Genomic DNA, 17,137 nt, shown 5'->3' on the forward strand with positions numbered 1-17,137 from the left:
TTCCCATGCTTTGTCAAGCTGTATTGATGTCGATGTATACAGGTGTTGGGTTTAAACACCAGACATTTGTATCACCAATCTGAAAAAAGTAGGAACACAAAGAATTGAGGTTATTTTATTTAAAAATGAGAGGGTCTCGGACCGTTCGCGTCTCAGCCCGTCGACACACTCTGAAGAAAATCTCCCCTCGCCAAGTCTCTTATTGTGTTTCGGGAGTGTCCAAGTTACAGGAAGTTTCAAGCTGATCAAAGGAGAGAGAGATCTCTCCCAGTTACAAAAGGTTCTTTGATCATGACCATATGCCCCTTCAAGATAACATCTTTATAGTCTCCTTCCCGATATCCTGCAACCCTCACACAATAGTTCAGACAGGCGTCGGCCCCCCTGGGTAGTTCCTCTTTGTTGAATAAGGTGAAACTTCCCAGAGCTCAAGACACTCTCATTCTATTAACTAACATTTCGACAGTCATACCAGAATCAGGATAACTTATATAAAATAATTCCAACATAACCCTCCTGTTTATCCGGATTCTGCTATAAAATATCATCACCCATGACCTCTTCTTTTCAGATTTTCACATTACAGGATCACAAAAATAACAGAAAACGTTACACTCAAAAGTTAATGCCAGAGTCTTTAGCATCTGGGAACATGTCAGGCAATCCCATGAACTGCATTTCCTCCTCATCCCCAGATGCGTCGTCGTCATCCCGTGGTTCGCCTCCAGATGTCAATAAGGCATACATTTCGGATTTGACTGGTTCTATGGCATTTGTTATTAATCTTTCACATAACGTACGAATACAGGGAATGCAACAACATCCACAAGTTGTGAGAATGGCAGCATAAACAGCGATTGACATTAAAACTGATACAACCAACTGTTTGTATCTGCCAAACATGCTACCAAATTCGCCCCACATTGAGGTGTCGATTCCAGAATGTTCTTTCATCTTGCTGTTGAGGGATCGAAGCCCCTCCAGGGCCTTGGTTAAACTCCCGTCAGCTGCTGTGTTGTTAGGGATGAACGTGCAGCATTGGTCGCCAAAGATGGAGCACACGCCACCTTTCTCTGCCAGGAGCATGTCAACAGCAATTCTGTTCTGGAAGGCCATCAAGGAGGTCGCCGACAACTGTTCATGGATGGCTGCAAACCCTTCTTCCGTCCTGTTTTGGAGTCGTGTAATTTGGTCAGCGAGCTTATACTCATCTGGTACACCGCGGGGAACCCCGATGTTGATGTAGATTGGGTCCCCGTCGCCCCATCCAAGAGCAGACCGCTTGGCTCTGCCTTTCCAGTGATGAGGCAGGACGTTTCCTGCACTTGTTTTCCAACTCGAGTCTCTGTGGGCGGGGCGTTCAGATACGCCCAGGCTGTCACTGACAGTCCAGTCACTGTGATGTGGGTGACAACAGCTATCACTGTGCTTCTGTATAGAGGTGCAAAGTCTATGGGAGGTCAGGGTTAAGTGAGGGGTGCTCGTGGCTGGTGAGTAGACGTCAGATGAGTTTCTTCACGGACAAGGGTTTTGACACCGTCCGACTTACAGTCCCACTCAGAGTCACCTGTCTCGAATACCTTGACCTGAATCGACTTTGACTTTTCAGCGATCTTTGCTGCTGTGGAGGTTGGTGAGTTGGGCCACGAATGGGTCTTCCCATCGTGGAGAGAACCAGGACTTCATTTTTATGACTCGGATCAGGATCCAGTCACCTGGCTACACCACCTCCTGCAAGATAGACAAAAAGATCACGGCAGCTTACATGTTCTTTGGATAAGTTTCTCTCCTTCCTTAGTCTCTCGCCATGGGTCATCTCCCCATAAAGGAAGTTGGAATGGTCTTCCAATAACTATCTCAAAAGTGTTAATCTCGAGCTAGTTCTACCAGTTGTTTTGCCATGTTTTGCACTTTGCTGTTTGAAAAATGAGCTCCATTGTCACTCCAGATGATTTTGGAGATCCCATGTTCTTTACAGATCAATAAAATAACAAATTAAACAGTTCCTACAAAAATTTTAAAATAGGTATTTATACCTGTTCACCATATCTCCCCCCTGTTGAGACATTTATGGCTCAATTATGGAATACATTTTTGGTAGGCACGGTAGGCCTTTAGTACAGTTCGTCTGCACTGTTCTTGAGATCGGCTCAGTTCTGTTGTTGTGTATGCTGCTGTGTTCTGTCATTGTCTTTAACACGTGCTTAACATTCATCATTATGTTTGTGAAAATTTAAATACCTTATTAGTCAAAATTAAACATGCTAGCTGATATTCTATTTTGAACACTGCTTCCTTGTTAAGATCAAAACCCATATTTGTTTTTTCCTCTTTCCTACAATTACACAAATTAACTAATCATACTAAGAATAGGAAAAATACAAAAAGCAAACCAGGCTGCTTTCTCCTCAGGAAAACAGCTTTCCCGTTCTCTGTAACAGTTTAGATTCACATCAATTAATATTCAGAAACAAAATGCACACATTTATAATTCTAAATAGAATTGAACCCAGTAAAATGTAACCACCCCTTGTTTGTCAGGGTCAATATTTCTAGCATAATTGTATCCTTTAGAGCAATTAAAGCCCATTACTTTTAAAATGCATACTAATCAAGTCCCAATTCATCTAATAATGTGTATTGCGTTGCATATTAACCTCAGTGTTTTTTAATTCAAAATATCCCAAACTAGTAGTCTTATTATCAAATGTAACATTCCATTGTCTTCGGAGTTTGCCAATCATCTCCTATAAAACTTTCTTAATCAATATTTTTCAATAGTCAGGCATAAAATTAAATTCTAGTTACATTTCTATCCATTGTAGTTTATCTTTTCTCTCTAATTGTTTACTTTAACTATATGTAAGAAGATCTAGTCACAATTGTTTACTTTAACTATCTGTAAGAAGGTGTAGTCTCAATTGAAACGCTTTTTATATGGAGACAATAAAACCAATATAAAAAGTTCCTCATGGCTTACAGCATTGCTCCCCGAGCAATAATCTTTCCAATCAATATTGGAGTGCTTGCCATTTTGTCTGATTACGTCAAAAAGTTTATCTTACCTGTCTCCTCATACGTTTCAACTGAGAGAACCTTCTTACAGTGCACAAGGTGGATCTTGCACGGACTCTCTTATCCTGGGGTGCTCATGTGTGCTCTCCATTTTTCCTGTTAAGAAACACCATCTCCCTTCGCCAACCCAAAATTAATGCGTTTCTTTAAAGTTTTTTTCTTTTATGCAGACATATGATTAGCCTCATCCTCCAGTTCCAATCGTGTAGTTAATAATGGCGTTTGGTACATTCCACTAAATTGGATTTCCATTTTTTTTTTTTTTCGGAACGAAATATGGAAACTTTTGTCAATTCAGTCAATTATTCTGTTAACACAATTTGGATGCCATTATCACAATAAATCAATAGTACTTTGGAATTTGGTATCAAACACTGTCTTTTCAGTGCTCCTAAATTTTGCATAGCAGATTTGTTTCTCCACTTCAAATTTCACGTTTGGAGTACTGCTGCTTTTACCATTAAAATTTCATTTGACTAAACAATTTTCCGTAATTTTCATCAAAAATTTCTAAATCATTTTCCACCTTGATATCTGATTGATTATATCTTGATGGTCGGCCAATTAGAAACACAAAAAGACAAACAAACAACCATTCATGCTTACACTCATTTTCAAAAATCAGTGGTCTGCAATTTTTTTCATCACTGGTGAAGAGCGTCATCCCCAGTCTGGGGCTTCTTGGCAGCTAACCACCTTTTTGCTGTGCTATCAGCCTAATCATTCTCAAAAGAAATAGGTTAACGTTGTTTGGTTGACATCAACTGTTTGATGCTAATGCAATTAATATTCTAATAGTCATTAATATGAACCACGCCAAAGCATATTCCACCTGTTCCGGGCAAAACAAGGAATGTCTTTCTGTGCACCGAAAAACATTTCATGCCTCTTCCGTCCTAGGGAAATCATGCCTATTCTAAATCAATTATTTTATCTAAACCAGCCAGGTATTATTTACTTAATAATTTGGATGAATGCCATTTCTGCATTGTTTTCATGTTTGATATCATTAATAATTTGGATGATTCTTAAAACTTAAGTCTAAATCGCAAATCACTCTCATATTTCTAAAACCAATAGTTAAAGCTCTGGCTGAATTCCTATCCGCTCTAAGAAGGCGGTTTTATTTAAAATAAGAGCCATTTTCTGTGCTCACTATTACCTCAATTAAAATTTAGGGAAAATAACCTTTCACTAGGCATTTCCTAATATACATTTTAGTGTTTAATAAAAGACCCATAATTTTTCACTAATATATCATAACACTATCAACTATCTCTCTCTTTCTCTACATCTCTCTATCTCTCTCTCTCTCTCTCTACATTTCTCTATCTTTCTCTAAAACTGTCAACTTTCTCTGTCTACATTTCTCTTTACCTACATCTCTCTCTTTCTCTCTCTTTACATTCCTCTGTCTCTTTCTGTCCCTACATCTCTGTCTCTTTCTCTTTGTTCTATCTATCCCCCTTCCCCCCCCTATATATATATATATATATATATATATATATATATATATATATATATATATATACATGTCTAACTTATAACTATGCCTTTTCTTGCAACTGTCACAATGAAATTTCCCGAATACGGGATGAATAAAGTTATCCAATCCAATATATATGTATGTACCGTATTTTCACGACTATATGGCGCATCGTATTTTTAGCCGCAGCGTCAGTAATGAGTGCTATTTCTGTATTTTAAACACACAAAGGATGCACCGTTTTTTTTAGACACATATATGTTATATATTATGTATGAATATCTAACCGCAATAGCGCTGGCTAACGGAAGCAGCCCCAGACTCTTTTTCCGGTTTCCGGTGCGCAGTGACTGCTGGGATATATAGTTCTTGCACGCTACACCCACACGCTAAAAACACGTTTTTAAAAAGGCAACGGAAGCAAAACTGAGTTCGGTTGTACTTTATTTAGCCATTTTACAACTTACTCACGTCATCATCACCCACAAATCCCTCAAAGTCCTCATTTTCTGTGTCTAAATTGAACAATTGTCCAAATTAGTCATCGAAAACGCTGAGTTTTATACGTTCGTCCAGGCGGCCACAATCCATTCGCCAATAGTAGCTAGCTGGTAGCTAGCGTAACTTTTCCAACGGTGCTTCCCATGCTTTGTCAAGCTGTATTGATGTCGATGTATACAGGTGTTGGGTTTAAACACCAGACATTTGTATCACCAATCTGAAAAAAGTAGGAACACAAAGAATTGAGGTTATTTTATTTAAAAATGAGAGGGTCTCGGACCGTTCGCGTCTCAGCCCGTCGACACACTCTGAAGAAAATCTCCCCTCGCCAAGTCTCTTATTGTGTTTCGGGAGTGTCCAAGTTACAGGAAGTTTCAAGCTGATCAAAGGAGAGAGAGATCTCTCCCAGTTACAAAAGGTTCTTTGATCATGACCATATGCCCCTTCAAGATAACATCTTTATAGTCTCCTTCCCGATATCCTGCAACCCTCACACAATAGTTCAGACAGGCGTCGGCCCCCCTGGGTAGTTCCTCTTTGTTGAATAAGGTGAAACTTCCCAGAGCTCAAGACACTCTCATTCTATTAACTAACATTTCGACAGTCATACCAGAATCAGGATAACTTATATAAAATAATTCCAACATAACCCTCCTGTTTATCCGGATTCTGCTATAAAATATCATCACCCATGACCTCTTCTTTTCAGATTTTCACATTACAGGATCACAAAAATAACAGAAAACGTTACACTCAAAAGTTAATGCCAGAGTCTTTAGCATCTGGGAACATGTCAGGCAATCCCATGAACTGCATTTCCTCCTCATCCCCAGATGCGTCGTCGTCATCCCGTGGTTCGCCTCCAGATGTCAATAAGGCATACATTTCGGATTTGACTGGTTCTATGGCATTTGTTATTAATCTTTCACATAACGTACGAATACAGGGAATGCAACAACATCCACAAGTTGTGAGAATGGCAGCATAAACAGCGATTGACATTAAAACTGATACAACCAACTGTTTGTATCTGCCAAACATGCTACCAAATTCGCCCCACATTGAGGTGTCGATTCCAGAATGTTCTTTCATCTTGCTGTTGAGGGATCGAAGCCCCTCCAGGGCCTTGGTTAAACTCCCGTCAGCTGCTGTGTTGTTAGGGATGAACGTGCAGCATTGGTCGCCAAAGATGGAGCACACGCCACCTTTCTCTGCCAGGAGCATGTCAACAGCAATTCTGTTCTGGAAGGCCATCAAGGAGGTCGCCGACAACTGTTCATGGATGGCTGCAAACCCTTCTTCCGTCCTGTTTTGGAGTCGTGTAATTTGGTCAGCGAGCTTATACTCATCTGGTACACCGCGGGGAACCCCGATGTTGATGTAGATTGGGTCCCCGTCGCCCCATCCAAGAGCAGACCGCTTGGCTCTGCCTTTCCAGTGATGAGGCAGGACGTTTCCTGCACTTGTTTTCCAACTCGAGTCTCTGTGGGCGGGGCGTTCAGATACGCCCAGGCTGTCACTGACAGTCCAGTCACTGTGATGTGGGTGACAACAGCTATCACTGTGCTTCTGTATAGAGGTGCAAAGTCTATGGGAGGTCAGGGTTAAGTGAGGGGTGCTCGTGGCTGGTGAGTAGACGTCAGATGAGTTTCTTCACGGACAAGGGTTTTGACACCGTCCGACTTACAGTCCCACTCAGAGTCACCTGTCTCGAATACCTTGACCTGAATCGACTTTGACTTTTCAGCGATCTTTGCTGCTGTGGAGGTTGGTGAGTTGGGCCACGAATGGGTCTTCCCATCGTGGAGAGAACCAGGACTTCATTTTTATGACTCGGATCAGGATCCAGTCACCTGGCTACACCACCTCCTGCAAGATAGACAAAAAGATCACGGCAGCTTACATGTTCTTTGGATAAGTTTCTCTCCTTCCTTAGTCTCTCGCCATGGGTCATCTCCCCATAAAGGAAGTTGGAATGGTCTTCCAATAACTATCTCAAAAGTGTTAATCTCGAGCTAGTTCTACCAGTTGTTTTGCCATGTTTTGCACTTTGCTGTTTGAAAAATGAGCTCCATTGTCACTCCAGATGATTTTGGAGATCCCATGTTCTTTACAGATCAATAAAATAACAAATTAAACAGTTCCTACAAAAATTTTAAAATAGGTATTTATACCTGTTCACCATATCTCCCCCCTGTTGAGACATTTATGGCTCAATTATGGAATACATTTTTGGTAGGCACGGTAGGCCTTTAGTACAGTTCGTCTGCACTGTTCTTGAGATCGGCTCAGTTCTGTTGTTGTGTATGCTGCTGTGTTCTGTCATTGTCTTTAACACGTGCTTAACATTCATCATTATGTTTGTGAAAATTTAAATACCTTATTAGTCAAAATTAAACATGCTAGCTGATATTCTATTTTGAACACTGCTTCCTTGTTAAGATCAAAACCCATATTTGTTTTTTCCTCTTTCCTACAATTACACAAATTAACTAATCATACTAAGAATAGGAAAAATACAAAAAGCAAACCAGGCTGCTTTCTCCTCAGGAAAACAGCTTTCCCGTTCTCTGTAACAGTTTAGATTCACATCAATTAATATTCAGAAACAAAATGCACACATTTATAATTCTAAATAGAATTGAACCCAGTAAAATGTAACCACCCCTTGTTTGTCAGGGTCAATATTTCTAGCATAATTGTATCCTTTAGAGCAATTAAAGCCCATTACTTTTAAAATGCATACTAATCAAGTCCCAATTCATCTAATAATGTGTATTGCGTTGCATATTAACCTCAGTGTTTTTTAATTCAAAATATCCCAAACTAGTAGTCTTATTATCAAATGTAACATTCCATTGTCTTCGGAGTTTGCCAATCATCTCCTATAAAACTTTCTTAATCAATATTTTTCAATAGTCAGGCATAAAATTAAATTCTAGTTACATTTCTATCCATTGTAGTTTATCTTTTCTCTCTAATTGTTTACTTTAACTATATGTAAGAAGATCTAGTCACAATTGTTTACTTTAACTATCTGTAAGAAGGTGTAGTCTCAATTGAAACGCTTTTTATATGGAGACAATAAAACCAATATAAAAAGTTCCTCATGGCTTACAGCATTGCTCCCCGAGCAATAATCTTTCCAATCAATATTGGAGTGCTTGCCATTTTGTCTGATTACGTCAAAAAGTTTATCTTACCTGTCTCCTCATACGTTTCAACTGAGAGAACCTTCTTACAGTGCACAAGGTGGATCTTGCACGGACTCTCTTATCCTGGGGTGCTCATGTGTGCTCTCCATTTTTCCTGTTAAGAAACACCATCTCCCTTCGCCAACCCAAAATTAATGCGTTTCTTTAAAGTTTTTTTCTTTTATGCAGACATATGATTAGCCTCATCCTCCAGTTCCAATCGTGTAGTTAATAATGGCGTTTGGTACATTCCACTAAATTGGATTTCCATTTTTTTTTTTTTTCGGAACGAAATATGGAAACTTTTGTCAATTCAGTCAATTATTCTGTTAACACAATTTGGATGCCATTATCACAATAAATCAATAGTACTTTGGAATTTGGTATCAAACACTGTCTTTTCAGTGCTCCTAAATTTTGCATAGCAGATTTGTTTCTCCACTTCAAATTTCACGTTTGGAGTACTGCTGCTTTTACCATTAAAATTTCATTTGACTAAACAATTTTCCGTAATTTTCATCAAAAATTGATTTCAAATTTCTAAATCATTTTCCACCTTGATATCTGATTGATTATATCTTGATGGTCGGCCAATTAGAAACACAAAAAGACAAACAAACAACCATTCATGCTTACACTCATTTTCAAAAATCAGTGGTCTGCAATTTTTTTCATCACTGGTGAAGAGCGTCATCCCCAGTCTGGGGCTTCTTGGCAGCTAACCACCTTTTTGCTGTGCTATCAGCCTAATCATTCTCAAAAGAAATAGGTTAACGTTGTTTGGTTGACATCAACTGTTTGATGCTAATGCAATTAATATTCTAATAGTCATTAATATGAACCACGCCAAAGCATATTCCACCTGTTCCGGGCAAAACAAGGAATGTCTTTCTGTGCACCGAAAAACATTTCATGCCTCTTCCGTCCTAGGGAAATCATGCCTATTCTAAATCAATTATTTTATCTAAACCAGCCAGGTATTATTTACTTAATAATTTGGATGAATGCCATTTCTGCATTGTTTTCATGTTTGATATCATTAATAATTTGGATGATTCTTAAAACTTAAGTCTAAATCGCAAATCACTCTCATATTTCTAAAACCAATAGTTAAAGCTCTGGCTGAATTCCTATCCGCTCTAAGAAGGCGGTTTTATTTAAAATAAGAGCCATTTTCTGTGCTCACTATTACCTCAATTAAAATTTAGGGAAAATAACCTTTCACTAGGCATTTCCTAATATACATTTTAGTGTTTAATAAAAGACCCATAATTTTTCACTAATATATCATAACACTATCAACTATCTCTCTCTTTCTCTACATCTCTCTATCTCTCTCTCTCTCTCTCTACATTTCTCTATCTTTCTCTAAAACTGTCAACTTTCTCTGTCTACATTTCTCTTTACCTACATCTCTCTCTTTCTCTCTCTTTACATTCCTCTGTCTCTTTCTGTCCCTACATCTCTGTCTCTTTCTCTTTGTTCTATCTATCCCCCTTCCCCCCCCTCGTCGTGCTCCCTGCTTACATGTGGAGCCTCCTACGAGGAGCGGGCTAAACAGGGCCACTGTTTTTGAACAGGCCTAATATATATATATATATATCTTCTTATCTTATTTATCCGCCTAAGTATATTTCTTAGTCGTTTCTAGTCTTATATTGCGCTACAATCGAGATTTATGAACGCGTTACAGCGTAATTATATCTTATTTATCTATTCATATGAAGATTACTTGCATGCGTTTATAGTTTTATTCTATTTTTTTTCTTCTTTATATCAAGCTCTTTCAGTATCTTGGCACTGTATAACAATATCTTTCTCACTTTTACACACTTTCATTCCTTTTAGTTCGCTTCTTTATTTCTCTTTAACCAGGACTCTATCCTTTTTTTCGCTTTTCATTCAATACACCCAGAACTCCACTATCCGTCACAGATTTTACGCTTCTTATTCAATACACCCTGGATTTCGCTTTCCTTTACAGAATTTAATTAGTATTTTTCAACTAAGGGTGTCTGCCCGCCTGCGAAAGTTTGTTGTTTGAATTTTTTTTTACCTCTGTACGCCTGTGGAAGTTTGTTGTTTGAATTTTTTACCTGATAGGGCCTAGGATTGTCAGGGTTTTCATTTCACGGATTTGAGTTCATTCTCATTCATTCATTACTCTATTTTACTTCGTTCTCATTCATTCCTTTTTTCTCATTCATTCCTTTTTTAAATAAAATTTACTCACGATTCTCTGCGTCCTTGGTATCCCTTCAACCTTTGGACCCCAGCCCGTAAGGAAGAAACAGTCCTGGAAAAGGATCTTTATGCTGTGGCCACAGACTTTTCTGGATCTTGCTCACCCGCTGGGATCCTTAGGTATCTTGGGATCCGGCTCGAAGGACCAATTAAATGTTGGGTTTAAACACCAGACATTTGTATCACCAATCTGAAAAAAGTAGGAACACAAAGAATTGAGGTTATTTTATTTAAAAATGAGAGGGTCTCGGACCGTTCGCGTCTCAGCCCGTCGACACACTCTGAAGAAAATCTCCCCTCGCCAAGTCTCTTATTGTGTTTCGGGAGTGTCCAAGTTACAGGAAGTTTCAAGCTGATCAAAGAGAGAGATCTCTCCCAGTTACAAAAGGTTCTTTGATCATGACCATATGCCCCTTCAAGATAACATCTTTATAGTCTCCTTCCCGATATCCTGCAACCCTCACACAATAGTTCAGACAGGCGTCGGCCCCCCTGGGTAGTTCCTCTTTGTTGAATAAGGTGAAACTTCCCAGAGCTCAAGACACTCATTCTATTAACTAACATTTCGACAGTCATACCAGAATCAGGATAACTTATATAAAATAATTCCAACAACAGGCCACAATCCATTCGCAAATAGAAGCTAGCTGGTAGCTAGCGTAACTTTTCCAACAGTGCTTTCCATGCTTTGTCCAGCTGTATTGATGTCAATGTATTCAGGCCACAATCCATTGGGTTTATTGACAAAAGAACTACTACATATCCCAGCAGTCACTGCGCAGTACTTTGTCTACAGGAAAATAGTAGAGTTGGTGTACCCTATCAACTGATTCATTTTATTTTATCGTGATAACAATTTTAGTATTGGTCCATATATAAAACGCACTGGATTATTAGGCGCCCTGTCTATTTGGGAGAAAATTTAATACTTTTGTGTGCGCTTTATAGTCGTGAAAATACGGTATATATATGTATATGTGTGTATGTATATATATGTATGTATATATATATATATATATGTATATATATATATGTGTGTATATATACACGTATATATATATATATATGTATGTATGTATATCGAACCATAGCAAGAGGCTCGCATCTCTCCCCAAAAAATACCCCTTCATATAATACATATTGTTTTTCCCATGATGATTGATGTATATTCCTAACTATTTATCCGGGTACTCCAGTTCCTAACTAGTGAGTCAGTCTTAGCTTAGTGGGAAAAAAACACAATATCATGAGTTGAACAAATCTTGCAACATTGATCTTGTGGATGTTTTTGTTTTGCTCAGGTGCCCCGACTGGCCCCTACCTAAAAGAAGACAACTCCCACTGGCAGCTACATGCCCATTACTACCCTCCTCTGCTACGCTCGGCCACAATTAAGAAGTTCATGGTCGGCTATGAGATGCTTGCTCAGGAGCAGAGAGACCTCACTCCTGAACAGGTGCTTTACAATAACAGTACATTTGCACGTTGTCAACATCTTCACCTACTTGTTTGCACTTTATCCATCTACATTGGAGATATTTAGACTGGATTGAGAGGCCTTTACAGGTTTACAATTAGGAATACACAAGAATTAATTCCTTGAAGTTATTTCAGAATCTCTCTCTCTTTTTTTTATTTAGGCTGCAGAGAAGTTACGTAATCTACCAGAAGAGCACTATACAAGCAGAAATGTGGAAGAAAAATGAGGATAAACGGAAAAATGTCTGATCAACATAACCCGTAACAAACTATGTTATTATCCCATGAGAACACACATTTATAATCTTTTTTTAATTATATTTTTCTGGCAAGTTGCAAGCTATACCTTTGACATAATTATGGAATTTCATTTAAATTAGGTAATGTACACTCGTACATCTACTTACAAAATTAGTGGGTTCCAAAACTTATTTCGTAACAGGATTTTTTAAAAATAGAGCATTATTTTATATGTAAATACTCTAATTTGTTCCACGGTCCTCAAAGAAACTACCACCAAACCCTTTAAAAATTATCAGTTTTCCATTGTGTATGAGAAATAACGAGTACAGGAAATACATTGATGTTTTGGGGATTTCATAATTTGGATTGGATTGGATAACTTTTCATCCCGTATTCGGGAAATGTTGTTGTCACAGTACCAAGAGGGTGAGGATGCAGGAATAGGAAAGGCATTTTAGACATAAATAGATAGGTAAAAGTAAGTTAATAAATAAATACATGAATAAATATATAAATAAATGAGCATGTTGCTTAGCACATATATACATACATACACATAAATATACATGCATGCATACGGTAGGTCTCAACACTCAGCCATTTTTTTGTTAAAGAGCCTGACAGCTGATGGGAGGAAGGATCTGCGGAAGCGCTCCTTCCTGCAATGAGGGTGCCGCAGTCTATTGCTAAAGGAGCTTTGGAGGGACTCCACAGACTCATGCAGGGGGTGGGAGGTGCTGTCCATGATGGACATCATCCTGGTCAGCATTCTCTGCTCTCCCACTTCCTCCACAGAGTCCAGAGGACAGCCCAGAACAGAGCTGGCCCTCCTAACCAGCTTATTCAGCCTGTTCTTGTTCTTGTTTTTGTATATTGGAGCACCTCATGTCATTTTCTGAACCGCTTTATCCTTACTAGGGCCGCGAGGGGTGCTGGAGCCTATGAGTTCAGGCCTGAGGCGGGGGACACCCTGAATTGGTGGCCAGCCAATCACAGGGCACAAGGAGACAAACAACCATTCACGCTCACACTCATACCTAGGGGCAATTTAGAGTGTCCAATCAGCCTACCATGCATGTCTTTAAAATGTGGGAGGAAACTGGAATACTCGGAGAAATCCCACACAAGCCCGGGGACAACATGCAAACTCCACACAGGTGGACCGACCTGGATTTGAACCCAGGTCCCCCACTGTGAGGCTGATGTGCTAACCCTTCAGCCGCCGGGCCGCCCTATATTGGAACAGTAATTTGAATATCAAAGGGGTTCGTAACCTGAAAGTTTCGTATGGAGAAGCATTTGTAAGCAGAGGTATAATTGTATATTAAAATATTTAGTTTTTCTTCATGTTTTTTGAATGAATGTGACACCAAAATTGTAAGATCATTATGAATAAACATTTTTGGCTGATTCCAGCTCCTACTCTTCGATAGTTATACCAGTTTTTATTTACTGTTGATTAGCTGTGATCGGCTCCGGCTGCCCCACTACCTTAAAGTGCATGTGCAGTGCAATGTAAGTTACTTATTTTTTGTTTATTATCTTTTCTGCACATAAATTATCAGAGACTCACAAAATGACAGAACATTTGACCATGTGTTGCCTCATATTTGATTCGTATCACCTTTCCTACGTCATGATTCAATCCTGATTAATTCTGATACTACACTTTAACACGATTATTGCGATTTTTGTATGTGACTTGGGAAAATCTAACCAAAATGTACATGAATATACAGTCATTTATTATCTGAACCACTTATCCTCACAACAGTCACAGGGGCTGCTGGAGCATATCCCGGCTGACTTCGGGCCGAAGGCGGGGGACACCTTGAATCGGCGGCCAGCCGATCGCAGGGCACGAGGAGACAGAGAACCATTCACAGTCTCACTCATAACTTTAGAGAAATTTAGAGTGTCCAATTAGTCTACCAGGCATGTTTTTGCAATGTGGAAGGAAACCTGAGTACCCGGAGAAAACCCACGCAGGCCCGGGGAGAACATGCAAACTCCACACAGGAGGAACGACCTGGATTCGAACCCAGGACCCCAGAACTGTGAGGCCGATGCGCGAACCACTCAGTCGCCGGGCCGGCCTAAATATACATTGTTGGAGGAAGAGTGCTCTTTCTTCCTCCGCGGTTTCGGTTAATTTGGGGAAGTGACAGTGTTGGTTATCCGAATGCTGGCTGGAGACAATGAACAGTCACTTTTATTTACAGAATATATCTGGCACAAGTGATTTACGGACAAGTGGCTGAGTCAATCACGAACTGCAAGCAGGCTAGAGATTTACAATCACCTTCATAAAAATTGAATTTAGTGGCCAAACAAGGTGCACCGACCGATTGGGCGCATCGACTGTTTTAGAGAAAATTTTAGACTTGTAAGTGCACCCTATAGGTGTGAAAAACGGTAGCATTTTTGGTGCAATTCACACAAAAAAAGCGCCTTTAGCACAGTTCACACAGAAAAGTGACTCTCTTTACAAACTCAACAATTTCAACAAACATACACAAAAATATGACTTCCGTGAATAACAATAACAATCTTATCTCACCAGGACGATAATCTCAGATCTTTCTCCACAGACTCTTCTAAAATGTTTCTATAAATTATGCAGAATTTAAAATCTGTTAAACTAGCTGAAGTGCTGGATTGCTGCCACCAGAGCAGTAAAAAATCACCACCAGCAGAGATACACGCCAACTTCGTCACGGAAGGGGGAGAAAAGAGATAGCTTTTTTAATTGCATTTTAGTATTTCTTAATGCTTTCCCATATACTTTGCTTTGTACTTTGTGCTTTTTGCTTTGTTGTTTTTGTGACCTTTGCGACTCGACTCTACCCGTCGCGTGGCTTGGTTTCTTTGTGCTACTCCTAAACGTCTTTGGAGCCGTTCAGCCTTGCCTCCACTGTCATGCACGCTGGAACAGCTGTGACCAGAGGACAATAGTGCCGGGAGAAGAGGCGGCGCTCCAGACGGAGCATTGCATCATTGTTATGGGAGCGTGAGATCTCTCCACCATCTGATGGGGGAGAGTTTGATCGGGTGATAGGACTGCTTAGGAGGATATATACGTTAATACATACATATACAGTGGGGCAAATAAGTATTTAGTCAAGCACCAATTGTACAAGTTCTACTTGAAAAGATTAGAGGCCTGTAATTGTCAACATGGGTAAACTTCAACCATGAGAGACAGAATGTGGGGGGAAAAAAATCACATTGTTTGATTTTTAAAGATTTTTTTTCCAAATTAGAGTGGAAAATAAGTGTTTGGCATCTGTTTTAACTCATTATCGGTATAAAAGACATCTGTCCACAACCTCAGTCTCTCACACTCCAAACTCCACTATGGCCAAGACCAAAGAGCTGTCGAAGGACACCAGAGACAAAATTGTAGACCTGCACCAGGCTGGGAAGACTGAATCTGTAATAAGTGTAACGCTTGGTGTAAAGAAATCAACTGTGGGAGCAATTATTAGAAAATGGAAGACATACAAGACCACTGATCTTCCTCGATCTGGGGCTCATGCAAGATCTCACCCCCGTGGCATCAAAATGATAACAAGAACGGTGAGCAAAAATCCCAGAACCACATGGGGGGACCTAGTGAATGACCTAAAGAGAGCTGGGACCACAGTAACAAAGGCTACTATCAGTAACACAATGCGCCAGGGACTCAAATCCTGCACTGCCATACGTGTCCCCCTGCTGAATACAGTACACATCCAGGCCCGTCTGCGGTTCGCTAGAGAGCATTTGGATGATACAGAACAGGACTGGGAGAATGTGTTATGGTCAGATGAAACCAAAATAGATCTTTTTGGTAGAAACACAGGTTCTCGTGTTTGGAGGAGAAATAATACTGAATTGCATCCGAACACCATACCCACTGTGAGGCATGGGGGTGGAAACATCATGCTTTGGGGCTGTTTTCTGCAAAGGGACCAGGACGACTGATCTGTGTAAAGGAAAGAATGAATGGGGCTATGTATCGAGAGATTTTGAATGCAAATCTCTTTCCATCAGAAAGGACATTGAAGATGAGACGTGCCTGGGTCTTTCAGCATGACAATGATCCCAAACACACAGCCAGGTCAAGAAAGGAGTGGCTTCGTAAGAAGCATTTCACGGCCCTGGAGTGGCCTAGCCTGTCAGGAGCGGCCTGTTTGTCCCTCCTGACGTGCCGTCAGAGAGCAGCTGCTGTCAATCTGCTGATTGCTTCCTGTTTTGGTATTTAAAGAGCAATGAGTCATAGTACCATTGCCGGATCGTTACTTCTGTTCATGCATGCGCGCAGCATGCTGCCGTTTTGCTTTCCAAGGCATTGTTGATTTGCAGATCCCTGTTGATTTATTAAAGGATGTCGCTTGAAACCAACTGCCTAGATTCAACTCCTGTTTCCCGCGGCTGGGTCCAATATATTCCCGATCGCGCCGCGGCGACGTGGCGCGATCATAACAGAACGATCCGGCCATAATGGACCCAGCGGGAGGCCACCCACGCTCGCGCCGACGCTCTCGTCGACGCCAGCCACCCTTTTCGAAGCCCTGCGACCACATGGATTCAGCAAGATGCCCCCCAAAGTCTTTTGGGGAGTTTATAATGGACACGCCTTGGTGTGGGCACCTCAGAGACATTCTGGCAGCGGAGGAGTCCCGACTAGGAGGTAGTTCTGAGCCTCCATCCACCTTTAAACCCACCCTCCGCTCAACGCGTCGCACTGGGCTGCCAGCACAGCTAAGTCATAATACCAAGGTTCCGACACCCCCAGTTATTTGAATTCAGACTCCAGCGAGCTTTTTCCTCAATGGAGGGAGAATCTTCAGCCTCCATCGGCCCCGTTGGAACGCCAAATCTTTGTCGGTTGGGACTCTGACTTTTCTGAGGGTGAGGATGACCGGGAGCT

The 17,137-nt window shown here is 40.5% G+C and overlaps 2 protein-coding genes across 10 annotated transcripts in view; one reads left to right on the forward strand and one right to left on the reverse strand.

Annotated features, from left to right (window-relative positions):
- galt (galactose-1-phosphate uridylyltransferase) overlaps window positions 1-13,647 on the forward strand; it is a 51,203-nt gene extending 37,556 nt beyond the window's left edge. For both annotated transcript variants that reach the window (XM_077623275.1, XM_077623276.1), the window contains 2 exons: window positions 11,802-11,956; window positions 12,141-13,647. In XM_077623275.1, the coding sequence (XP_077479401.1) occupies window positions 11,802-11,956; window positions 12,141-12,206 (221 nt within the window). In that variant the 3' untranslated portion in view covers window positions 12,207-13,647. The remainder of the gene's footprint in view (window positions 1-11,801; window positions 11,957-12,140) is intronic.
- Window positions 4,989-17,137, reverse strand: part of LOC144091178 (uncharacterized) — a 63,888-nt gene continuing 51,739 nt past the window's right edge. For 6 of the 8 annotated variants that reach the window (XR_013305640.1, XR_013305635.1, XR_013305634.1 and 3 more), the window contains one exon: window positions 4,989-10,690. The gene's annotated coding sequence lies outside the window, so the exon portion shown is untranslated. The remainder of the gene's footprint in view (window positions 10,691-17,137) is intronic. The other 2 variants (XR_013305636.1, XR_013305638.1) reach the window with 2 other exon arrangements.

This window comes from Stigmatopora argus, chromosome 16 (assembly GCF_051989625.1).
Source record: "Stigmatopora argus isolate UIUO_Sarg chromosome 16, RoL_Sarg_1.0, whole genome shotgun sequence".
In the NCBI taxonomy this organism is placed as follows: domain Eukaryota; kingdom Metazoa; phylum Chordata; class Actinopteri; order Syngnathiformes; family Syngnathidae; genus Stigmatopora; species Stigmatopora argus.